This window comes from Sminthopsis crassicaudata, chromosome 1 (assembly GCF_048593235.1).
Source record: "Sminthopsis crassicaudata isolate SCR6 chromosome 1, ASM4859323v1, whole genome shotgun sequence".
In the NCBI taxonomy this organism is placed as follows: Eukaryota; Metazoa; Chordata; class Mammalia; order Dasyuromorphia; family Dasyuridae; genus Sminthopsis; species Sminthopsis crassicaudata.
The window spans coordinates 435,625,396-435,653,154 of NC_133617.1; the positions used below are offsets into that span (position 1 = coordinate 435,625,396).

Genomic DNA, 27,759 nt, shown 5'->3' on the forward strand with positions numbered 1-27,759 from the left:
TTCACTAGGGAACAGAAAAATCACTTCTTCAACATAATAAAAATAAGGGGTCCATCATTTGCCTGGAAAAGTTTCCTTTCATTTGTTAAAAAGACAAATTAACAAAACTAAATCATGATTCAGCAGAGTTAGGATGCTTCCAAAGCTAGTTTCTTCCACTGAAAAGGTTTGGATGATCAGAGGATTTTTGGCTTAGGAATTTTTGGCATTGGAAACATTAAAAACATTAAAAACAACAACAACAACAACCCAAATCTACCCAAGATAAGCAACTTTCCTAAGAGGAGGAAAGGAAAAATGACAGGTTATTTTTGATACCTTTTGTATTAAGTACCTGATATTCAAACAGTTTCTAGGTCAGTGATAATATAACTGGATTTATTTGCTAGAATTTATCTACACTCATGTCTTATAAATAGAACACATATAATAGGCTGCAGTAAGAATGCTACTTTTAGCCTTGTTAAAGAAAGGAAGTGAAGCCTCAAATAAAAGAGTATAGTTCCACCACACTTTTTAGGAGTGTTCCTATTATTCTAGCTGGTAAATAATCAGAAATTTAGGATTTTGTCTGGAACCTCCAAATTGATCCAGAATGAGTTATGGTAACTGCAAATATTTCTAGTGCTGCAAAATGTCATACACTATAGAGAAATGACCATTCTGGGCACCTTCCCAGAATCCCTAGGAAGGGTTAGTTAAAGTGATAAAAACATGGAAAAGATGGAACAAACCTCTTCCTCTTCCTTCTTCCCACTCTTTCCTCCCTCTATTATGCATACATTTTCTAGACAGAAAAACAGAACTATCAGAAAATTGTTTCACCCAGGAGTTCAGAATAGTAAGCAGAATAGTGAACCACCAGTAATAGGGCATAAAACATACTGGTCTAGAAGCTGGAAAACTTCAGCCATAGTTACAGTTCTGTCACTAACTAGCTGTATAAACTTAAGCAAATCACTTACTGTCTTTGAGTCTCTCTTTCCTGAACAGTACAATGGGGAGCTTGAACTAAATGGCTTTTGTGATCTCTCAGAACTCTAAGCTACTAATTCTAAGCTATTCTAATTGCCAATTTCTCATCTCTTCAAATGAGATAACTTTTTCAAGTTTGAGTTCCAACTGCAGATATTTTACATCCTAGTTTCCTCCTACTCCTTTGCTGTCTATTGGACCTTAGATCTCTAATCTATGTTAGGAATGCTTTCCTTTGCCTCTAACTGTGAAGGTATATACTGAAAATGGTATAAGGGTGTGTGTGTGTGTGTGTGTGTGTGTGTGTGTGTGTGTGTGTATATATATATATATATACAGAGAGAGAGAGAGAGAGAGAGAGAGAGAGACACTAGAATGTTGACATGTAGCCTTTACAATGATACTATGCAGTATCCATGCAGATTTGCTGCATGTCACCTTATGTTGTGCTTACCTCATCCCTTCTAGCAACTGACAGAGTTTTGGTGAGGGGCTGATTCTGTTTCCTGCAGTCATGGTTATATTCTATAAGGCATACTTTTTAATATGGAGCTGCCTTTTCCCCTTCTTTCCTTTCTTCTCATCCCACAAACCACAGAGGCTATAAAGCCTCAGCCAAAAGGGCGTGGGGGCCAAATATAATGAGGAAAGGACCAGATATAGACAGAGAATGAAGATAGTAATCTTTGTCTCTGGCTATGCTCAATAAACAAAGAGATTAAAAACACCAAATGCTACTCAGCAGCAGGAGCTGAGCAAAGTCATCAGTGGTATTAGTGAGCTGGTTAGTGACTAGATATTTCCAGGGGGCCAGCCCACTCATGGAAAAGTGAGCATTGAGAATCATTAAAATGAATTGCCTATAAACATCCCCATAACTGCTAGGACCAGGCAAAGAGCATTTATTATATGAATGTGGAAGCATTAGTCTGGTTTGTAACTATTCTGGACTCTTATCTCCTTCCTCAACATAAACTTCTTAGAGTAAGTTCAATGTAGTATATTGGCCAAATGCATTATGGTGCAGAAACTAAGGGATATACTATTTGTAGTTATTTTTTTTTTTAATCTATAAACAGTATTTGTTTCCTGTGACTCATTTTCTTTCAAGGAATCGTTTCAGGAGTTTTTGGGTTTTTGCCTTAATTTGCCTTAAATGATAGAGTCAGAATACTTGATAAGTAGCAATTATTCTACACACATAAAGTCTACACTTGCAGAGTCCCTTTCTTCTATGCCAAACTTTCTTCCCAAACACACCTTCTTTATTACTTCACCTAATTCTTGATAAGTAGATAGCTAGATAGCATAGTGGATAAAGCCGGGAGTCAGGAAGTCTTCTCTTTACCTGGCCTCAAACACTTTCTAGCTGTGTGTCCCTGGATAAGTCATTTAATTCTGTTTGTCTCATCTGTAAAATAGACTAGAGAGAGAAATGGAAAAACCACTTAAGTGTCTCAACCAAAAAACAAACAAACAAACAAACAAACTCAAATGGGATCGCCAATAGTTAGATATGACTGAAAAACAGCTGAACAACAAAAATCCCTGAGAAGTAGGGAAGGAAAAGATACTATTGTTCTATAGAAGAAGGGAAAATCTGGCATGAATACAAAATAATTAATATGAATTAATATACGTGACAAAAGTAGAACCTGAACCCACATTTCCTGACTCTTAAGCAGGATGTCCTTTTAATAATTAGAATACATGGCTTTCTCCTATAATATTTGTTCTTAAGGCTAAAGGCCAATAGATTAAATAATAAAGAGAGGAAAAGGAAAGCTCTAGCAGGCCTAAGAACACTGAAGAGAAACCTTTTTGGTGAATTGTGGATGTAAAAATGGTGTAAAATAAGGTGTGAGACTCTTCAGGAATTGAACAGCAAAAGAGAAAAGTAGTAGTGTCTCTACTGACTTTTTTCCTAAATGGGAAGTTAACATATCCTCATCCAAGTAGCCATATTACTAATCATCTGAGTGACTTGATTTCCTTTTAAACTCAAAATGGTTTTTTAAATTAAATTCAGTAAATATATATTAAGTACTAAATTCAAGGCATTGTGGTAGGTATTGAAAATATAAAGAAGTTATAATTCCTGCTCTTAAGGAAATTACAAATACCTAAAATAATTAGAATCATATTCAAAATTATAATTTCAAAGTGCTATAAGAAAAATGAGGAGGGTGGGATTGCAAAAAGCTGAGGAAGGATGAGGGTAATTCAAGGAATGCTTCATGTATAAAAGAGTAGTTGTGAATAGGCTGAGACAATAACATATCTTATCATATGTAACTTATCAAACTACTCAAGAATTACTTTCTAGAGCCAGAAAAAAAATCAGTAGGAATATCAAAAGGTCAAGAATCTAAAAGGAAATAATGAAAAAAAAAAAATGGAAGAAAGAAGACCTAACAGATCTCAAATGATATCACAAAGCAATACAGTAATCATTAAGCTCCTCTGCATGGTTAAAAACCAGAGGCTGATCAGTGGTAGAGATTAGGTAAACAAGATAATAGCAAACAAATACTAGCATAGATTTTCAGAAACACAAAGACCTCAGCTGCTAAAGTAAGGAGTCACTATTTAACAAAAACTTCTAAGAAAATTGAAAAGCTTTCAAGAAGAAATTACTTATAGATCAATATTTCATATCATATATACATAAAATAAATTGCAGATGTAGACATGACTTAGGAATAAAAAATGACATAAATTAGAGGAGCAAGGAATAAAATAAATTTTCTAAGGTATGGTTGGGGAAGAATTCATGACCAAACAAAGGATAGAGAGGATCAAAGAAGATAAAATAGATAATTTTGATTAAATAAAAATTTAAAAGTATTTGTGCAAATTAATATACTTGAAATTAGAAGAAAAACAATTAACTAGAAAAAGCTGCAATAAATTTTTCTGATAAAGACCTTACATATGTACAAAAATGTATGTATGTGTACATATATAGGTAGGTAGATATACATTTATATGGAATTTATTCAAATTTATAGGAACAAAAGCCATTCCCTAATAGAAATTTGGTCAAAGCACAAGAATAGGAAATTTTCAAAGGAAGAAATTCTACTTATCAGTAGCAAGATGAAAAATGAATGCTCCAAATTACTAATAGATAAATTCAAAAGAAAGTAATTCTGAAGTTCTAAGTCACAACCATCTGATTGGTAAAAATCACAAAAAGGGGGAAGATAAACGTGTTGAAATGGCTGCAGGAAAGCATGAATAGTAATGCACTTTTAGTGAATTTGTGTGGCCATTCCAGAAAGCAGTTTAGAATTATTCTTCCTAAATCACTAAATTGTTGCATACCCTTTGACTCACTAATATCAGTATTTGACCTTTACCCTAAAGAGCTTTTTGACAAGGCTCATCTATGCATGAACATTGCTATAATCAGTCAATAGGAATTATTAAATACTAACCACTATGTAAGGGCTGGGATTACAAAATAAAAGATAGTCTTGTACTCAAGGAATTCCCAATTTATTGTGGGAGACAATATTTTTTTTCATTAGAACTTTTATTAAGAAAATACCCAATTTTGTGTCCTTATTTCAGTCATGTCTGACTCTTCATGACTCCATTTGGACCTTAATTATTATTTTTAATATAAATTTTATTTTAGTGAGGCAATTAGGATTAAGTGACTTGCTTGGGGGTCATACAGCTAAAAAATGTTAAGTGACTGAGGTTGGATTTGAACTCAGGTCCTTCTGCTTCCAGAGCCTGTATTCTATCCATTGCACAGCGAGCTGCCTTTCCATTTGGAGTTTTTTTTTGGGGGGGGGCAAAGATACTAGAATGGTTTGTCATTTCCTTCTCCAACTCATTTTATAGATGAGGAAACTGAGGCAAACAATGTTAAGTGATTTGCTCATGGTCACAGAGTTAATAAGTATCTGAGGTTGGACTTGAACTTAGAAAGTGGAGTCCTCTTTAACTCTAGATCTGATATCACCTAGCTGTCCTAGAATACATGACAAAGATCTTTTTTTAAAAACTGTACTATATGTTTTTATTAACTCTTCAATGGTATTTTATTTTTCAAATAATATATATAAGTTTTGAACATTCATTTTTTTTGTGAGTTCCAGTTTTTTCCTCCCTCCCTCCTTTACTTCCTCCTCCCCAAAACAGCAAGCAAACCCATCCTGATACAGATTATACATGTACAATCAATTTCTATATTAGTCATGTTGTAAAAGAAAAAATGACAAAAGAAAAAACTTATGAGAAAGAAAAAACCAGCAAAATAAAAGGTGAGGTAAAAAATAGTATCCTTCAATTTGCCCTTAGTCTCCAGAGTTCTCTTACCGGATGCACATAGCATTTTCCATCCAAAGTCAATTGGAATTGCCTTGAATCATCTCAATTGTTGAAAAGAGTCAAGTCCATCTCATCTGATCATCCTATACTGTTGTGCTGTGTACAATGTACTCCTCGTTCTGCTCACTTCACTCAGCACCAGTTCATATACCTAAACGTATTCAGCCATTTCTCAGCTGATGGATATCTATTCAATTTCCAATTCCTTGATATCACAAAAGAGAGCTGCTATAAACATTTTTGTACATATGAGGTTGTTTTTTTTTTCCCTCTCTCTTTTTATAATCTCTTTGGTATATAAATCCAGTAGAGGCACTGCTGGAACAGTTTTAGAGCACTTTGGGCATAGTTCCAAATTATTCTCCAGAATGGCTGAATGAATTCACAACCCCACCCACAATGAATTAAAAGCCAGCTTTTCTACATCCTCTCCAAAATTTACCATTATCTTTTCCTGTCCTCTTAGTCAATCTGAGAGATGTGAGGTAGAACTTGATAGTTCCTCTAATTTTCATTTCTCTAATCAATAATGATTTAGGGCATTTTTTTAATATGACTAGAAATGGCTTTAACTTCTTCATCTGAAAATTGCTCATATCCTTATATCAATAGAAGAATGACTTGTATTCTTATAAATTTGAGTCAATTCTCTATATATTTTAGAAATGAGGCCTATATTAGAAACACTGGCTGTAAAAATTATTTCCCAGCTTTTTGCTTGTAGGAAAACAACATGTAAACAACCATATATAAACAAACTATATATAGGACATTTTCCTCTCTGTTGTTTAAACAGGGAGAAAATATTAAAAGAAGTAGAGAAAGGCATCCTTTGGAAGGTGAGAATGGGATTTGAAGGAAGCCAAGGAAACTAAAAGGCAGAAATGAGAAGGGAATACATTCCAGGCAAAGAGAATAGTAAGTAAAAATGCCCAGATTGAAGAGAAATAGGGTGCCTTATTTAAGTAACAGTAAGAAATCCGGAGTCACTGAACTGAATTGTATTTGGAGAGGGGAGAAAAAAAAAAGGAAGTGGTCAAGTAATGAGTAAAAAGACTGGGAAAATGTGAAAATGATGAAGCATGATGCACACTTCTGAAAAAAAAAAGGACAACAAGCTACAATTTGGAGAATGACATACATATTCAGATATAGTAAATGTGGGAATTTGTTTTGTGAGGCTATGCATATGTTAAAAGAATTATCTTTATTCTGATAGGGGAGATAAGTAGAGTTGGTAGAGAGATAACTAGGATTAGGAATAAAATTTCCCCCACAAAAGAGTAAAGAGCAGAAGGAAAGCCAGTATTAACCACCGACAAACAAGATCCCTTTGAAAGTCACATGCTGACTTTTCTATAAGCTTAAATAGAAAAGCAAGTTCTATACAATAGAGATGCACATTTTCATATGTAATATTTTTCTATCTGATGTATATATATATATGTATATATATATATATACACATATATATATATATATATATATATTTTTTTTTTTTTTTTAATTTAGAGTAAAAGACAATTGGAAAAAGTATTGAGAGAGGGGTGAGGAAGGGAAAGAGGAAGAAGACATCTGAATTTCCTGCGAAAGAAGGACATGAAGGCAAGCAAAGTGGGTTTGAAGGAGAAGCCAAGACATCACAATAGGAGAAAGAAGAATGAGAATGAAGCATATACAATAGGTCTGTTTGGTTGGAAAATACCATGCATGAAATGGTGAAGTATAGAGTAAAGTTAAAAATAAAGGTTAACAATATATAGGGCTTTTAATACAGGATAAGAGATTTATATGGCATTTGGTAAATAATGGTGAATTTTTCAAGCTTTCTGAACAAAGGAGTGATATAATGAGATTGTTATATTATAAATATTAATTCTAGCCTCTGGACCCAGCAGAACAAATTTAATCCCTCTTCCACGGGATAACCCTCTGAAGACTTGAGTACAGCAATCATGTTCCCTCTAAGCATTTGCTTCTTGAAGCTAAACATACCCAGTTCCTCCAACTGATCCTCATATGATATCATTTCAAGATACTTCATGATTGTTACCTTATCCTGAACATTTGATAATGTCCTTCCTAAAATGTGGAGCCCATAATTCAACCTAGTACTCCAAATGTAGTCTAACAATGGAAAAGCATGATAGAATTATAAATTCCCATAGTTTCTTCTAATGCAGCTTAAGATTATATTTGTTTTCTGGAAGCCATATCATGCTACTAATTTATTTTGAATCTGCGGCTCATTAAAATCTACAAGTCTTTTTCAAATTAGCTGCTCTTTAATCTACTCTTGTCCCTCCTATTTGATTCATCCTTCTAAACTTATATAGCTGATTTTTTTTGGGGGGGAGGCACAAGTATTCCATTAAATTTTACATTAGTAGATTCAGTTCAATATAATTTTTAAACTTTTTTGATTCCTATTTTCTAGCGTGTTAATGATTCCTTCCAGTTCTGTAACATCTGCATTTATAATAAACACCAAGTTTTCAAGTCACTGATAAAAATGTTAAGCATTACAGGGTCAAGCAATAAATCCCTGCCTAACATCCACCTTTCTCTCCTTTTTTTCCCAAAAAAACATGATGTGAGAAAATATGCCAAATGCGTTTTTAAAATCTAGGTAAACTATACTTAAAGTCTAATTTTCTCCAAAGAAGAAAAAAAGCTTAGTACTTGATAAAGCCCTAATATTAAATCTCTGTGATCACTTTTCCTTTTTCATGTTTTCCTTTACCATTCCTTTAAAAATTCATTTAAGAATTTTGTCAAGAATCTAAGTCAAATTTCACTCATCTAAAATTTTATTCTCTTTCTTCTTTCATTTCTTTTTTTCCTGAAAATTACAGTTGCCGAAGTCTAATTTCCTGTTTCTATTTCTTAAATTCTTTCCCTGGTTTTCAAAATGAGATTTCCCCTTTTATTCATTGATTACTGTTGGAATTTCATGCTGAAATAACTTCATGCTAAGTTGAAATTCTGACATATACTAAAAAGATGCAGTTTAATTTTATCTTACATTTTAGTGTTTTAACTAATTTTAAATCCTTTTATTTTCAAGTATTTTGAAAGCAATCTAAAACATTTTCATTTAAAATTTTCTTTAATAATTGTGCTTCCACATGTGAAAGCTGCTTGAACTTCATTGCAATTTTCTCCTCATGCTTTCTTAGTTTAATAGTTAAAACAACGGTCTGATAGTAGAAAGCTCTATAGATATTAAGAAATTGGGGGGTGGGGTTGGGTTCTTTGTCATTGTGTATAATTATTGATCTAGTATTTTAATCTACTTCTGATTATCATGCTAGTGTTAGCTAACACTGCACAGTTAACTACACAGCCAAAAGATAAGAAGATAAAATGAAGTTATTTTAACTTTTTTTTTTTTTTTTAAAAGACATTCAACTATTAAAACTGCAATACTGATTGAGATCCAAGTTCTGGTTTTAGAATAAATACCAAATATTTGATTAATAAACTGAAGCAAAACCTCCAATTTTATTTTTCTCTCAAATGACTCTTATAGAGAATATCACAATGCTTTATGGTCTCCCTCTAATTATATGACTTTTGTGGTAACAGAGGATGAGAGGTGATTTCCCAAGGCCATTGAACTGAAGGCTTTGTAATGAAAACCCAGACCAAATGAAACCTGTCTGGCTTTGATACTAGTAATAATCTAAGATTTGGGCTAGGGCCATAGTTCAAATGAGATTTGCAAGAAATCCAAATGACATCTTCAAAGTAGATTTGTAAATTGAGATCAAATTCCTACAAAAGCTGCATAATTTGTAATAATGTGCTAAGTAATAATTCAAATAAAGACCCAAGAATTTACATTTAGAATTTTTCATTTTCAACATTTTTGTAAAATATATTTTAAGAATTTCTTTAAATATTTTCAGTTGCATATAAGTTATTTTAATAATCATTTTTTTTAAATGTTGAATTCCAAATTCTCTCACTCCATCCCATCTATCCTCCATTCTTGAGAAGGCAATTTGATATCAATTATACATAACAAGTGATACGAAATATATTTCCATATTAGTCAAACAGCAAAAGCAAACACAGACAAAAAATAAAACAAAAAAATATATAAAAGGTTTTTAAAAAGTATATTTCAACCTGCATTCAGAGTTTATCAGTTTTCTCTGTAGGCATGGACAGAATTTTTCATCATGAATTCTTTGGACTGTCTTGGATCACTGAATTGATCAGAGTATATGAGTCATTTGTAGCTGATCATCTTAAAATATTGGTATTATTGTATACAGTGTTCACTGGGTTCTATCTTCCCAGGATTTTCTGAAAGCAATCCTGCTCACTCATCATTTCTTAAAGCACAGTAGTAGTCCATCGCAATCATATGCCACAAAATGTTCCGCCATTCCCAAATGAAAGACATCCCTGTGATTTCCAATTTATTGCCACTATAAAAAAAAAAAATTCTATAAATTTTTTTATACAAATAGGTCCTTTTTCCTTTTGGGATACAAACTTAGTAGTGGTAAGGCTGGGTCAAAGGATATCCATAGTTTTACAGCTCTTTGGGCTTGGTTTGAAATTGTTCTCCAGAATGCTTGGACTCAAGACTTCAACAGCACATTAGTATACCAATTTTTCTACATCCCATCAAACATCTGTCATGTTACTTTTCTATCATGTTAGCCAATTTGAGAGTTTTCAGGTGGCATCTCAGAGTTGTTTTAATTTACATTTCGCTAATCAATGCAGATTTGGAGCAATTTTTCATGTTTTCCCCTGAAAACTGCCTGTTCATATTCTTTGACTATTTATCAACTGAGGAATGGCTCCTATTTTTATAAATTTGGCTCAGTTTTCTATCTTTGAGAAATTAAGCTTTTATTAAAGAAACTTGCTGTAAGAATTCTTGTTTCCTTTTAATTTTGACTCTATTAGTTCTGTTTCTGCAAAAACTATTTTCATTATCTATTTTACTTATGATTTTCTCTATTTCTTGGCTGGTCATGAATTCTTTCCTTATCCATATATCTGATAGATTTTTTTTTCATGCTCTCTAATTTACTCATGATGTCACTTTTTATGGCTATATCATTTATCCATTTTGATCTGAATTTGGTATTTGGGGTGAGATGTTAATCTATGTCTAATTTCTGCCAAGCTGCTTTCCAGTTTCCCAATAATTTTTGTTAATTTTTGAGTTTTATGCCCAAACTTTAGATCTTTGGATATATCATATACTAGATTACTATGGAAATTTTCTAATATGTATTATTATGCTTTTAATCAAATTATTTTGAATATATTTGTGTAATATAGTTTAAAATCTGGATCCTCTAAGCTGTCTTTTTAAACATTTTTTTCATTAATTTTTTGATATTCTTTATTTTTATTCTTCCAGATGAATTTTGTTATTATTTTTCCAGCTCTATAAAATAATTTTTTGATAACATGATTGGTATGGCACTAAATAAGTAAATCAACTTAGGTAGAATTGTCATTTTTATAATATTGGCTTGGCCTACCCATAAGTAATTAATATTTCTCCAATTGTTTATAGGGTTGTTTTTGCATTTAAATTGTTTTGTGATCTCATTTATAAAATTGTCTTGACAGGAACACTACCAAATATTTGATACTGTCTGCACTTATTTTTAATGAAATTTTTCTATCTCTTGCTGCTGGGTTTTGTTGGTAATATATAGGAATGCTGAAGACTTATTTTATATCTCATAACATTGCTAAAGTTGCTAATTGTTTTAATTATTTTTTTAGCTGATTCTCTAGGGTTCTCCAAATATACCATCATGTCCTCTGAAAAGGATGTTTCCTCACTGCCTGTTTTTTTATCCTTTCAATTTCTTTTTCTTGTCTTACTGCTATAGCAAGAATTTCTAGCACAATATCAAATAACACTAATGATAATAGACATATTTTTTTCACTCCTGGACCATATTGGGAAGGCTTCATTCAAGTTTGTCTCCATTAGAGATAATGCGTCTTCTTGGTTTATTTATTGGTATTACTTATTTAAAGAAGGCTCTATTGATCCTATGCTTTCTAGTGTTGTTAACAGAAATCAGTGTGGTATTTTGTTAATCTTTTTCTATATCTATTGATATAATCATATGATTCTTTTTTTAATAACATGCTGATCAATTATCCTGATAGTTTCCCTAATGTTGAACCTTCATTCCTGGTATAAATTTCATCTGAACATAGTGAATGATTTTTATAATATATTGCTGCAATTTCTTTTCTAGTATTTATTTAACATTTTTGCTTCAATATCATTAAAACAAATCAGTCTACAGTTTTCATTCCCTTTTTTCTCTCATTTGTTTAGATATCAAAACAATATTTGTACCCTAGAAGGAATTTGGTAGAACTCCTTCTTTACCTATTTTTTCAGGCAGTTTATATAGTATTGGAATTAATTTTTCCTTAAATTTTGGTAGTTTATTTGTAAATCCATCCAATCTTGAGGATTTTTTTCTTAGGCAGTTTATTAATGGCTTGTTAACTTAGGATAGTATTATCAAATATTCTATTTCCTTTCTATTAATATGGACAGTTTATATTTTTCAACTAGTTATCCATTTCATTTATATTGCCAGTTTTAGTGATCTATGACTGGGGGCAGGGAAACAATCTCCTAATAATTAATTTTATCTTAATTGGTGATGCATTTTCCCTTTTCATTTTTGATAATGATAAATTGGTTTTCCTCTTTCTTTTAAAAACCAAACTAATCAATGGTTTGTCTATTTTATTGTGTTTTCCCCCCTATGAAGCCAGCTCCTACTTTTATTTATTAGTACTTTTTAATTTTCAATTTTATTAATCTCTCCTTTGATTTTCAGGATTTTCATTTTGATATTTAATAGGCAGTTTTTAATTAATTCTTTTTCTAGCTTTTTTTTAAGTTGCATGCCCAAGATCTGCTCTTCCTTTCTTCTACTGATGTATGTATTCAAAGATATAAAATTTCCCCTAAGTATTGTTATTATTGTGCATCCCACAAATTTTGGAATGTTGTCTCATCATTGTCATTATCTTTAATGAAATGATTCATTGTTTCTATAATTTGTTCATTAATCCATTCTTTTTTTTTAGGATTAGATTATTTACTTTCTAAATAATTTTTAATTTATGCTTTCATGGCCCTTTATTAAATGTAATTTTTGTTGCATTATGGTCTGGAAAAAGTATATTTCCATATAAAGAAATGAGCTTCTGCATTTGCCATCCCTCCTAAATAATACTGTTTTAATTTTCCTTTTAATCTAAAACAGCATCTGCATTTCCCATTTACAGGTTTAATAGTCTAACTATTGTAAAAGATTTAGGTTGTAAAGCTACAATCAATAAATGACATATGTTCTGTATGTAGCTTATTTACATATTTTATACATTTTTAATCTGATTTTGTTGATGAGTTCTACATGCACATCCATTAGTCTTTTTAAAAAGCAATTCTTTCTTTTCACCAAACAGGCATATTTCTGTTTATGCATTCAGAATTTCAGTCTTAAGAGCTACCTATCTCTCTTGAATATACTTCCTGTTTCACAATATTTAGCAAATGGAATCCACCATCTATCCTCTCCTCAAACACTATTGAAATATGATATTCCAAAATGTAATTGTTGTGTTATATTATTTTTCTTTCTTCTTTTCTATGGTCAAATAGTCATTTGTCCCTAAGAATCCTAGTCTTTCTATTTCAGCAACCAGTTCTTCTCTATCAGAGTCAACTTTAGATTATAATAGCAATAAAGCAAGTCAAAAAAAAACATCAGATGCTGATGTACTTGCAGATGATGATATAGCTAATGTTTTCCATCACTACAATATCATGCTTCCATGGCAATACATTTCCTGTTTCCTTCATTTTTTCTTTTGGCAAGGCATAAAGATAAGACTTGAAATATTTCTGACTGCATCTGATGGAAGCAGCATAAATTACTGTGACTATGGAAAGAAAAAAGAGCTGGATTCTAATTCTATATTGGTAACAAAATAATTGTGAAATTATGCAAAAACACTGAATTTCTCTGGTTCACTTTGTTTTAACGTATAAAATAATGGGATATAATTAGATTATCATTCTATATTCAACAGCTCGAACAGCTTTTTGTTCAGCTCAAAATTAATAATCAATGAGTGTTCGTCATTAAAGTTTTTGTGTATACCAGGAAATGAAATCGCTTCCATCTGAATTGTTTTAGGAAGATTCTGAAGATCAACTGGCAGAAAAAGATCCCAGACACTGAACTCCTTTCTCAAACAAAAGTGCTTATCAATTACATAGTCATGGGAAAGATTAAGTCCTGGAAATATCTTATTCTTTCAGAATGATATGGGAATAAATATACAAAGATAAGAATATTCTAATTTATGAAGTTAGTCAAAAACTTCTACTTTAAAACAATTACAGTACCACAGTTGAGAGACATAAATGCCTAGTCCATAATTTTAGATATTGATGCTATGGCTTATACATATTATATATTGTTGTATGTACATTATAAGTACAATTATATGTACATAATTATGATTGCTCACTCTTGTTATTCATAAAATAAATTGTCAGAAAATGTAAAAGTTTTTTCTGACATTTTGCCTGAACTCTTCCTTTGTGCTTGCTATATTCTCTCCTCTAGCATAATTGCGTATGTCTATATATGTGTTTGTGTGTGTTTGTATGTGTGTAAGTATAGATATAATTTTCCTCATTAGGCTCCTAACATCTCAAAAATAGAATCCATATCATAAAAGTCTTCGTAGACCCAGAACTTGGGACAATGCCTTATACCAAGCAGGTGCTAAATAGATGTTTATTGAGTTGAACTAAATTGAATGATGCTTCCTTATGAACAGAAAAAGGAAGCAAATTCTCTAAATAGAACACTGAGATGCTTATTTCTGTCCTGGGAATTTTATCTTCCAAGTCCAAACATGGTCCTTGCTGCTTTCATGAAATTTTTCAGCAGAAACTCTTAGATACAATGACAATTTATGGGAAATTTATGAAAGACTCAATCAAAGTATATATATTATAGCAACCTCACCACTACATTGGTTTGTCATAGTTAATACTTTACAATAAACTTGCCTTACCAAAAATAGACTGAAAATACATTTCTAAAAATAAATGATGACTATGAGCAAGTGCTCATGTTAAGAAAACTGGTTGGGGATGTGAATATAATTCCTACACATAAATGTAATCTATGGAATAAGTAGAGTAGATGATTTGATCACAAAGTTATAAGCTACTTGTACAAAGAATTACCGTTGATAGCTGGCTTCTTAGTGTTGGAGTGCTGATTTTGAAGTAGCAAAACAGGTTTCTAAATTTTTTAAAATAAAATAGGACAGTGCAATTATATATATGTATACACATATTCACTCACATACACTCACTCTGAATTTACTTGTGTCTAAGCCTTTGCTTATCCAAATGAAAACCAGTCAGAAAGAAGCAAAACCTAAGGACTGAGTCTTCCTAAAAGGATATGAGCATCTCCTCTTCTCAAACCAATCAGAGGCCCTATGTGTGAGAGGCATTTATTTCATAAATGTTTCATATATATTTGATCTAAAAGGGGATTTAGAGGTCATATAGGGCAGCTAATCATTTTGTAAAGGAAGAATCTGAACCCAGTGAGGCAACAAGCTTTTATTAAATGCTTACTATGTGTCAGGCTCTATGTGGTAAGTGCTGAAAATCCAGAGAAAGGCAAAAATAATCCCTGCCCAAAAGAAGTTCACATTCTAATCAAAGAGACAATATGCAAACAGCTACATATAATATTGATCTAAAAAGCAAACTGCATAATCTCACAGGGAAAATACTAGCATTAAAGGAGACTGGGAATGGCTTCTGGCAGAAGATCAGATTTTTGGAGAGATATGAAGGAAGTAAGGGAAAACTAGAGAAAGTAATGAAGAAGGAAAACATTCTAAGTATGGAGGACAGGCAGTGGAAATGCATGAAGCTGGGAAAGTATCTTGTTCTATGAACTGCAGAGACTAGTGTTACTGAATTTGTAGCATACATACAATCAGTCAGTGGCTACTACATGCCAGGGACTAGACTACGGTAAATATTGGGGATACCCAAAAATAAATAAATAAATAAATAAATAAATAAATAAATAAATAAATAAATAAATAAATAAATAAGACAAAAGAAAGTCCCTTATCTCAAGGAGATGATGATCTGATGAGGAAAAAATATCTAGCATTTATATTAATGCCTACTATGTGCCCAATACTGTACTAAGTGTTTTACAAAAAATTATCTCATTTGATCCTCAGTTGAAGAAATTGGGCCAGAGAGGTTAAGTGACTGGCTGGAATTGCATTCAAATCTTCCTGACTCCAGGTTCAGTGCTCTATCTATTATGCCACCTAAGCCTGTAAAGGGAAATAAGACTGGAAAGATAGAAACGGAGCGACATGCCTAGAACTTGAAAGATGAAAGACAGATTTTACAATTGACTTTGGAGACATGGTCAGACTTGTGTTTTGGAAAAATCATATATTATGAAATGGAGTAGAAAAAGGAGGCAAGTAGACCAACCAGGTTATGATAAAAATGAGATATCATATAATTAGGATATGTAACTGTGTGGAAACAGTATGAGAAGAAAGTAGAGGCATAAATGAGAAATATTATGAAGGTAGAACTGACAAGACAACAACAAATTATGGAAGAGTAGTGATCTTGGCACCTAATTTTAAACCTATCTATAATAAGATGTTTCAGCAGTAAACGTTAAATTAGGAGAAGGGGATGATTTGAGGTTTAAAAAAAAAAAAAAAAAAAGTAAGTTCCATTTTGGACATGTTGACTTTAGCTGTCTATAAGGCATCTATTTTGAGATGTCCAAGAAGAAAATGAGACCCTTGAAGTCAGAATAAAAACTGAATGAAGTGAGGTTAAATCAACTTGGCTGAGATCACAAAGATTCTAAGTAGCAAAGATGGTATTTAAATTTCTGACACCATGATTAGTGGTGTTGCCATTATAATCCACTGCTTTGCCAGAAGTATGAAATGCAAAACAGGCCTGTAGTTACATGTACAAAGCATCCAAAAGAAAGTCCTAGAGGGCCAGAGGTAACACACTATTTAGGTGTGTTACTTTATGACACATCTATACATTTTTATCTATTATATACATAAAAAATTCTTGGGTTCTAGAAACCCGAAGGATTTCTATTCTTAAACATAAGGACCCAGGCCTATGAAGAGAAATTTCAGTAGGAAAATTCCCTTTACCAACTGCTATGGAAGTTATAGGCTTAGAGAACAGACAGGGCTAACTGAGTGAGAGGTCACATAAGGAACTGAACATCACAGAACCAATAAAAGTCAGAAGTTGAATCTAAGTCTTCCTAATTTTTTTTTTTGGCTTCATAGAATCTCTAGGCATAATATCTGAAAGGTTTAATGTAAAAAAGAATGGTGACTGAAAACTGTAGATGTTTTATTTTATTTTAGAATTTGTAACAACTCATTATTACAAATTTAGAACTAAAAAATATCCCAGAGGTAATCTAGTCCAAGGCATTTTACCGATGACTATAGACTCAAAAGTTAAATGACCAAAGTCATAAGGGCAATGAAAATCAAATATAGGAATTGAACCCAGAACCTCTGACTTAAAATGTAGTGCTCATCTCACTATACCACATTTCCTCAAACCATCATTTTAAAGAATGGCACTGGAAGGCTGTTAGGTTCTTACTAAGTGCTAATGAGATAATGACAATTTTCTAGTTCCGGCCCTTCCTGCAGGGAGCCTTGTCAAAGGAGGTCTAAAGCAGAGACTATCTCTGGAGTGCTGCCCTCTTTATCCTCCTAAAGAATGGGCGTGGGATAATGCAAGGGCTTCTGGGAAGAACCACTTCAACTTGCTTCTCCCAAGAACGCAAGCTCTTCCCCAGGAATTCACAAGTCAAACTACAAGGAAAGGCCGGAACTAGAAAATTGTTAAGTACCGACTTAGCACTTAGTAAAAAACCCAATATCTCATTATCTCATTAGCACTTAGTGAGAACCTAACAGAAGGCAGATAATATATAATGTTTGTGAAATGACTAAGAACCCTTTGGAGAAAAAGTATCATTAAAAAGTATATTTCTGTCTAAAACATTATACTTCTTTACTTAAAAGTGTACTGAATGCTCTTGTCAAAACTGGAATATTTTTTTCTTTTACAAGCAAAAAATAAACAAGGCTCTTGGGCAAAAAGTCTAATATATCTTTGTATCTTATTTGTGTATCCTTATTTTTTACAAGCCTATTACTCCACATATGTAAAATTAAATAATTTTTAAATCAAATACAAAATATAAAATATGCATTTTATATATTGCTGAATTACATCTTATCCCTAAGTTAAGTTCAACTAGAATTAACATTCCTTAAGTAATACTTTAACCCACCCAGCTTGAAAAATAACTGTTAAAGGAATGTTCTGAATTTGATTTGCCTCCACTTCAGTCAGTGGCTGAGGAATACCTTTTTATTTCAGAGTTGCATACTCACAACTCCACTTGACTAAAGGAAAAGAAATAACTATCATGTAAAGATATTCCATATCTCTATCTTCTACAAATAGTCTTTAAAATTCATGGTGTTTGGGGTTTTTTTAGAAGCAACAGTTTTCCACTGAATTCTTTTTTCCCTCTATCTTTGTCTTCATAATCCAAGCTCCTGATATGATCCCAAGAAATTTAGAAGTCATTTTGGCAGTTTTGAGGATTTGTCCCTTCAATATACCACACACAAAATAAACAGAGTCTGTTCCTCCAATACACAATTCATCAGATAAAGCTTAGCACAAAGCACTGAGGGAATGATCTACTTCTTGTCAAGGAAGTAGTTTCTCTACCTAAATTACTAGAATACCCTGGAAAGGAAAAACACACAAAACACACACACACACACACACACACACACACACACACACACACAAACACACACACACACACACAATTTTATCACAGAACATATCCCTATTTAAAAATTTTAAAAGGTAAAAATATGGATTCTTATTCATTAATTCATTAGCTATTTTTTCTCTGAATAATATTTTCTAAGACAATTCCCAGCTAAGTATCTTATTTACTCTATTTTAAACATAGTTTAAACTCCCATAGAACTCCAATACTCTTTTATAGAACTGGTCACATTGGTTTCACATCAATTATATGGGATTATCTTAAATTTCCTACTAGCCTTAATATTCTGAAGGATAGGTTCATGTGCTATATCCTTCATAGCAATGGGCCTTGCATAGGGTAGGTTCTCAATAAATGTCTGTAGAACATATTTTTAAAGTATCAATAGAGAAATTAAATTAGAAAGGTTCTAAGTTTTATGCGTTAAAATGACAGAAATATATGGCTGAATGCTCAATACTCTTTTACTAAAGCAAATTTAATCCTGCTGAATTGCCAAAGCTTTAAAACTTTGTTCAGACTCATTTTATAGCCTTTCTGCAATTACTAAGCTTCAGTTTTTGAGTTGTAAAGCAAAAGAGTTGAATTGGACAATCTCTAAGGTTCCCTATAACTCTAACATTCTATGATTCTTTGAGAATATTATAAACAAGAATGTTGCAGTGAGGCCTGGAGAGACTTGCATGAACTGATGCTGAGTGTAATGAACAGGACCAGGAGATCATTGTATACTTCAACAACAATACTGTATGATGATCAATTCTGATGGATGTGGCCATTTTCAATGGTGAGATGAACCAAATCAATTCTGTTGGAACTATAGAACAGTAATAAACTGAATCAGCTACACCCAGCAAAAGAACTCTAGGATTATGAACCACTACATAGAATTCCCAATCCCTCTAATCTTGTCCACTTGCATTTTGGATTTCTTTCACAGGCTAATTGTACACTATGTCAAAGTCTGATTCTTTTTTGTACAGCAAAACAATTGTTTGGACATGTATACATATATTGTATTTAATTTATACTCTAACATGTTTAACATGTATTAGTCAACCTGCCATGGGGGGAGGGGAAAAATTAGAACAAAAGGTTTGGTAATTATCAATGTTGTAAAATTACCCATGCATATATCTGGTAAATAAAAACTATTAAAATTAAAAAAAAAATGTTGCAGTGATTTAAGAGTTTTGGACAGGACCTAAGACAGCAACCTATAAAATTTAGGTTTTAAAAGGCACAATTCCACTTTATATAAAATGTAGTTACACTTTCACAACCAGACAAGAGACATATATAGAAAAATGTGTGTGTGTGTGTGTGTGTGTGTGTGTGTGTGTGTGTGTGTGTATGAGTGAGAGAGAGAGAGAAAGAAAGAGAGAGACAGACAGACAGACATAGAGAGAATATTGCTGCTTGTGTGTATTTATAGATAAAGATATATAACAAAGTTGATGATGCATTCTGGGGAGCAAGAAAGACTTGAGTACCAAATTCCAAAAAATCACAATTTAATCCAGCCTTACAGTTACCTAGACCTAGCCTGAGACTTCATATAAGACATTCCCTGCATTATGGGGCAAAGTAGAGATGAGAGAGCATGTCTGGGAAAGTGTGAATTCACTTTTTGATAGTTATTGCTTCTGGATTTAAAAATTAACTTGTGGGCAGAGTTTTTGGTTTTAAATAGGACCAGGAAGGAAGAGCATATTTATTTTAAATGTTTGATATCTTCAGCTGAACTTCCTTAAAAATGAATTAAGTTCTAAGGTCAGCTTACAATTTATATAAAAAAATTGGTAAACAGACTCAAAAACTTGGGGTTGTTGGTGGTTGTTTTTTCATTTTTGTTTTTGGTAACAGAATGGCTAAGCTTTTCTCAATGGCTAGCATAAATGACAAAAGAAAAAAATCAAAAGAATAAAAAGAAATCCTAGAAACATTCTTATTCTATAGAAAGGCAATAAGAATTTCTGAACAAAGGAAAGATTTTGGCCAAAAAACCTTTACAAAATTTTTCCCCACAGGAAAACTATATCAAATGTTTCTAACAATATGCTACATGGAAACAATGAGGATCTCCTTGAATTCCAAAAGGCATCAATTGGGTGATGTGTTTTCTAATAGTCTTTGCTCATTGGACCAGCAACACAATTGCCAGTTTGTCTGCTAATCAAGCTGCACTACCTCTGACCTTCTAGAACAGAAGCCCCAAATTGCATGAAATACTAATCAGCAGAATGAATGAAACATTCCACAATGAAATAATCCCTATTAGAACCAATAAACAATCCGCTTTGGCTTCAGCAAGCTGCCAAGCCTTTTAAACCCAATTACTTCTGAGAGAGACATTTCCTACCCAACATGAACTATTGATTCATGTTTCTATGCAGAGCACCATATCTTATCAAGTTACATCTTAAATACATGACAAATTTTTATTTGGTGCTTGTTAGGATGCAGCTTCCCCTTTGCTGCCATCAATAACTTGTTCTCAGCAGTTTTCCCACTGACAAGGTTAAACCTGACTGTCATAGCAGCTGTGTTTTGCCACCTGTTCAGCTGATCTCCAGCCAACTTGGTTTGCTATTCTTAATACTCTGGGATTAGGTGTTAATTTCTCAGTTTCTTCAAGCTGATAAAGGTTTCCAAATAGTCTATACTTTCCACCATTGTTAAACAAGGGGTAGCTTTATTCACTTTCTCATAAGGATGTACAAAAAACACAAAGCAGTACTGTATCATGTTCCAAGATACTGTCTTTTCGCTGTGACACTGGTCAGACCAAAGGGCAGGGCCAGATGCTTGCAGCTTTGTAATGATCACTGCACATATGTTTAGGAAGAGTATATTCCTGTGATTAAAATCTCCTTCTGCTCCTGACACTCTAGGCTAGTATATTTAATTTCATTTGCAATCCATAGGCTCATTATTAATAATGTGCACTGCTTCCAAATGTGGTTCAATTTGAAGAAAAAAATATAACCACAGTCCCTCCTAGGTAGAGGATGCTGCAAAAGCACTAATTTGACAATTCAATTAATAATATTGCATAAAGGGCTGAAACTCTTGAGTTAATGCACTGAGATCTGACAATCAAGCACTTGAGGCTAATTACTGATTGGACAATACTCTATAAGAATATGTTTGGAAAATGCCCCTTCCCACTATCTTGTGCTGGCCCAATCATCTGGTGTATATAGAGAATTGTGAGAGGGACTAGGGGATAGAGTGAGATTAGCCAGGGTCACTTCTCGGTGGGAGATGAAGAGGTGAGGTCATGGAGATCCTGCATGTCCATTCCCTTCACATCTATTGCTAAAGACCAAGAATAAAGACTAAGGACTTTTGCTTATCCTGATTCAGGCTGATTCTAAGGTATCCAGGGTGCTAAGGCAGTCGTCACAATATTATGTACCTTATTCTCTGTGAAAAACTATAATAGACACCATAGAGCTATACAAGGAAGTATAAAGGTACATACAGTCCCTGACTTCTGGGAATACACAATCTATTTGGAAAAATCACACACACACACACACACACACACACACACACACACACACGCACACACATACACATAATGACCAAAAAAAAGAGTGCTTATTTCTCAAATGAATAGTATAGAAAATAAGGGCTATAGAAGTTTACCACATGTATTTCTAAGAACATCAATAAGTGTGCTTCTGTACAGAATCTATACATTTTGCATGTCATGCAACTAGATAGTACAGGACCTAGAATCAGGAAGACCTGAGCTCAAATCCAGACTTGAATATTAATAAGCTATAAGACCTCTAAGCAAGTCATTCAACCTCTGCCTCAGTTTTCTTATCTGTAAAAGGAAGATAATAATAGCATCTACCTTCCAAAGCAATAATAATTGTAAAGGGCTTTGTAAACCTTAAAGTGCTATATAAATATTACTACTTTTATTATTTATTGCTGTGGATGTTCATTTCACCAAAATGCATAAGTTATAATACCAATAGTCAATTTACAAATTTCCTAGTATCTTGAATATTTATAATATTTTGTGTTTCATTTTTCTTTTAAAAATAGTACTTTGGGGAGCAGCCAGGTGACGCAGTGTATAGAGCATCAGCCCTGAAGTCAGGAGGACCTGAGTTCAAGTCTGGCCTCAGACATACTTCCTAACTGTGTGACCCTGGGCAAGTCACTTAACCCCAATTGCCTTAGCAAAGAAACAAAACCAAAAAAAAAAAAAAATAGTATTTTTTCCAATTATATGTAAAGATAGTTTTTAAAATTCTTTTTTATACAATTTTGAGTTCTAATTTTTGTCTTCTTCCTTCCCTTCTACATCCCCCTTCAAGATGGCAAGTAATCTGATAAAGGTTATTTGTGTGCAATCATATAAATATATTTCTACATTAGTCATGTTGTGAAAAAAAATAAACAAAAACAAAAGGAAACAGCCACAAGGAACAAAACACAAAGAGAAAAAGAGGGAGGGAGGGAGGGAGGGAGTGAAGAAGAAATGGAAGGATGGAGGAAGGGAAGAAGAGAGGAAAGGAGAGAGGGAGGGAGGGAAGAAGGGAGGAAGAGAGGAAGGGAGGAAGGAAGGAAAGAAGTAAAGAAGGAAAGGAAGGAGGGAGGGAGGGAGGGGAGGGGAGGAGGGAAGAAGGAAGGGAAGGAGGACTCTAGCAAATTGGTTCTTTGGGGAACAGTGGAATTTTTGTGTAGGGAAAGGCTCGGGTTTGACTATTCTTCATATGATCCTTTCATTTGAGATATAGTGGACCAAACAAATCTAAACATTTTCTGAAAGAGTTTTAACAATCATCAATATTCCTATTCAAGCAATACACAGAAAAACATTAGCATAACCAAGAGAGTTTAGAAGTTGGGGGAACCAGTATTTCAAAATTCCAATCATAGAAATTATATAATGAAAAAGATAGAAAAATAAAGCTATATTTCCAGAATGGTTAAATGAACAATGCCAAAAACTTCAATGCCTATCAGGTTTCTGCCCTCCAGATAGTAAACATTCATCTCCTGATACAGAAACACTGTAGCCCAGGACTTGAGTACTGAGTTCTGCATCCAATTCAGATAGCAGTGACAACACCAAGGTCAGATTGTTACTCCAAATCAATCACTCACCTCATATTATAGTTTAAGATGGTACACATTATAGTATAGCTAAGTAACATATTGGTAAAATATATTTAACAACTTAAAGAATAAATGTGGCAGCAGAAGTGGAAAAAAAATCAACTTAGTTTTCTGCAGAAAAACTCAGTTGGGAATTTGTGCTGTGACCTACATTATTCTTTCTTCCATCCGAACTTTTTTTCCCTCAAGGAACAGCATAACATGATACATTTCCTAAGGATGAATTAGTTTGCTTAAAAACATTTTAATAACCTGCTAAATGATGGAGCAAAAAAAATCATTCAAGACTTTATCATTTGTAATCCAGTGCCACAAAATGAATTCTTATAAGTTCTTCATTAAGGCAATTTCAAAACATGTGACACTTCTTTCATTCTATGACAGCAACCTCAGTGTATTAGGTCACAGTTCCTCTAATTTAAAAAAGGTAGGAACAATTAAAAGCATAAGATGCTCAGCATAAGGGAGCACTACAGGATGAGACCACCTTTCATGCAGACTGCTTCATAAAGAAAGCAAAATTCAAAGTAATTGGGACTAGTACACTTTTTTGTCATCTTATTTTTCAGTAAGAGCTATTTTTCTTGTTAACATGGATAAGACTTGAACAACAATTTTTATGAGTAATATTTATTTTGCTAAATTTTTAATTAATGTGCTGAGTTAATATGGTATGTTTGGTCATTAATGATTAATTTTTTTTCTTTAACAAAAAATAGTCATAGTAACCTTGGATTAACCTAAAAAAATAACAGAGGGAATTTGCCAAGATTTACAATAATAATAAAGTCCTTGGGAGGTAGTTTTCTTAGGCAAGATTTCTATACTGCTTGATTTCTTCAATGAGAGATGGTTAACTTTTCAGCCCTGACTAAATAACACCCATAACAGTTTGTAGGAACACAGAGTTCCTTTCAGGTAGAAAACTCCTGTATTCAGAAAACACCGATATGCCAAGGAACCTGGCTGCAAATCTAGCTTTATTATGCCAATAAGAATATTTCAATTTCTAAATTTCTTCTTCCTCAAAAAAAAATACATTATGACTTGAGAGAATAAGTAAAGTCAAAGAAAAAAAAAATGCTTTACTGTAGCAATTGAAATATAGACCAATATTTAGTTAAAATTCTGACATCAATATTATGTCATTTGTTAGTCTCCCACAGAATTTCTTTTTTAAATAAGCCCATGAAATTGAACCTTATGTTCACTATGTTAATCAGGCACAAAATGGTTTTTTCCTCAGCTCTGATTAATGGCAACCAGTGCAACTGAAATTACACAACGTGCAGAGATATTCACATTAACATAAAATTTTTATAATTCAACTGAGTGATGTTTGGTAAACAGGTACTAGAAATTACTAGAGTTGCTTTAATCAGAAACATTAACACCTACAATTTTCCCAACTTTTTTTTTTTTTTTTTTTTTTAAATATCAGAAAGCTTGAGAACATGCTTTATAATGGCCTAGCTCTTGGACTGACACAGAATTTTACTGACTGTTCCCATTACTGTATTTCACCAAAATATAAAGAGGGGAGAAAAAAGTCAGATTATTTAAAAGGTGATTCACATATTAATTTTGTGCCTTTAAAAAAATAACTGCCAAAAGAGGTTCGGTTAAAAAAATTTTTTTCTTTTTAAAGGAAAATGACCTGTATGTACAAAAATGTTCATAGTAACTTTCTACTCAAGGCTAAAAATTTGGAAATTGAGGGGGGCCCAATTGGAAAATGGCTCAACAAACTATGGTGTATGTTTATGATGGAACATTACTGCTCTATGAGAATTGATGAGCAGGATGCTGTCAGGAAAAAAAAACAAAAACAAAAACAAAAACAAAAAACACTTAGAAAATTCTCCATCAACTCAAGAAAAGTAAAATGTACCATATACAAAGTTATAGCAATGTTCTGGGATGAACAGCTGTCAATAACTTTGCTATTCTCAATAGTACAATCTTCCACAACTACTCTGAAGGACATATAATAAAAAGTCCTATCCATAACCAGAGAAGGAACTGGTTGCATCCAAATACAGATTGGAGGATTCTCTCTTCCTTTCTCTGTCTTGCTCTCTTTATTTTTAATTTAATTTTTCTTGAGGGTTTTTATTTTCATTAGGGTGGGAGATCTATAGTTTATTTTTACAGCTTGACTTTTATAGAAATGTTTTGTACAACTTAATTGTGATTAAGGATAAAGGAGAGAACTTAGAACTCAAAAAATTTAAAAACAAATGTAAAAATGGGGAGAGACAATTTTAAATTGGGGGCAATATCAAATAAATAAATAAAATTTAAAAGAATGACTGAGAGTGCTTTATGTTTGTAATGTTTGATCCTAAGGAAACATAAAAATAAGGCATTTATGTCACAAATAATTTGCGACAAAACACAATCTTATTCATGTAAGCAAACTCATCCACTGCCTCCTATGGAATAAGGACTTCAATGAAAGACAATAAAATAAAGTATAAAGACAATAATAAAGTATAAAATATAAAATATATAATATAAGTATAAAGTATAAAGACAATAAAATAAAGTATAATTCCACAACAGGCTAAATTGGGCATTTAATTAATAGTATATCTTGTTAAAAATTAGTGATAATTAGTAATAATTAAATAGCACAATCTAGTGAATAAAGACCAGGAGATACTTCTGATATATACTGACCACCTGTGACTCTAGTTGGGCCACCTGACCTTTAGTGCTCCAAGTACTCCAAAGCACTTTTTAGTCTCCAAGTCTAAAATCTGAACAAAAGATGCCAACCAACTTTTGTAGAATGCTCTTCACCTGATAATTCCCTCTGCAGATGAAATCCTAAGTCCAGTAGTGTTATAATGTAGTATAGTAGTACAATGAATCTTAGGTTATTTAAGACTATAGTTTAGGATCTTAAAACCACATTGCTAAAATTCTCATAGCAGAGAAAGTTTGGTAAACACTATACCAATTGCAAAGGTCCAATTAACAATAATAATTATTATTATAATAACAAGCAATACAGTAATTTAAAGTTTACAAAGCACTTTAACTATTAACTTCTTTTATTCTTATAAGAGCCTTAGTAGGTAACTGCTATTATTATTCCCATTTTACAAAAGACAAAACCAAGGCACAAGTTAAATGATTTGACCAGGGGAGTAAAAGTCTGAAGTTGGATTTGAACTTAAGCGTTCCTGACTTCTGGCCCAGTGCTCTATCCACTGTGTAACCTATCTATTATTACCATACCTCTGCCATTTTCTGTGAAAAGCAGCACTAGTTAGGTGAAGCATGAGATTCTAAATATCTGAACAAACTTAAAGGAGGAGAACCTGGCCATAGAACATGTACACATTGATTATGTGTGCACCAGCTCTAGGTGTGCCTAGACTCATCACCAAGAGCAACTCAAGAAAACTGTCTTACTATAAGCATGAAATAGTACTCACACAAAGAAAACATTCATTTTTTGAGTACTGAAAGGAAGTAACACTATACTTTAATGTCAGTGCGTCCCAAAAGTAATTTTGGAATGAGAATAATCAAATCTGTGGAGAGAAATTCTTATCATTAATTGTATGGAGTTTCAATGATACTTTTGAAAATGTGCAAACATGAACTTTGTGGTTCAGTTTTATTTTGCAAATCAAATACAAATTTTAATTGTACACTGGCTATTTGAAAATTTGGTGCTAAGTGTAATTAAGGTAAATTCATAATTGGATAAAAACACACACACACACACACAATAAGGAATGTATTCTCTGTTTCATGTGGTATTTTAAGTTTTTTAAAATCCATCACACGGATACAGTGTTTGAAGAAATTAAATGGTACTTCATTCTGTGGGAGGGAGGGGGGAAGGTTATTTGTTGTTGTTGTTCTTTAAAGACCACATAGTCATTTGTCATATACTCACATGAAAAATGGTATCAACTGAATAAGAGTCTCTTTTTTGGGATTGGCTGCAAACTCAGGGACAGCCTGGATTATTTTGTTCATAACATTTCTTAAGTAATTCTGTAGTTGTTTTCTTCTCTCCTCTACAAACTTGGCATCCTGGGGGGGGAAAAAAAAAAAAAAAAGATTGGTCTACTGAATTGTATGTAATATTTTGATAAGCATGACAGATATTCATGGATCACCTACAAGTGGACTCTACTTGGCTTTTGCCTACCTCACACAGTAATCAGGTCTATACCCTCTCAGCAATCAGTATACATTTTTGTTATTAAAAACTTTTAGTTTTTCTTTTTATCATCAATTATATCAGACAAAGAATAATATATGCAAAATCAGAGGGCTATATAATTAGAACTCTAAACCC

The 27,759-nt window shown here is 32.7% G+C and overlaps 1 protein-coding gene across 1 annotated transcript in view; it reads right to left on the reverse strand.

The window, feature by feature from the left end:
- The window catches only part of SNX29 (sorting nexin 29), a 653,362-nt gene that overhangs the window by 29,373 nt on the left and 596,230 nt on the right, over positions 1 to 27,759 (reverse strand). The window contains exon 20 of the mRNA XM_074280586.1: positions 27,352 to 27,491. Within this exon, the coding sequence (XP_074136687.1) occupies positions 27,352 to 27,491 (140 nt within the window). The remainder of the gene's footprint in view (positions 1 to 27,351; positions 27,492 to 27,759) is intronic.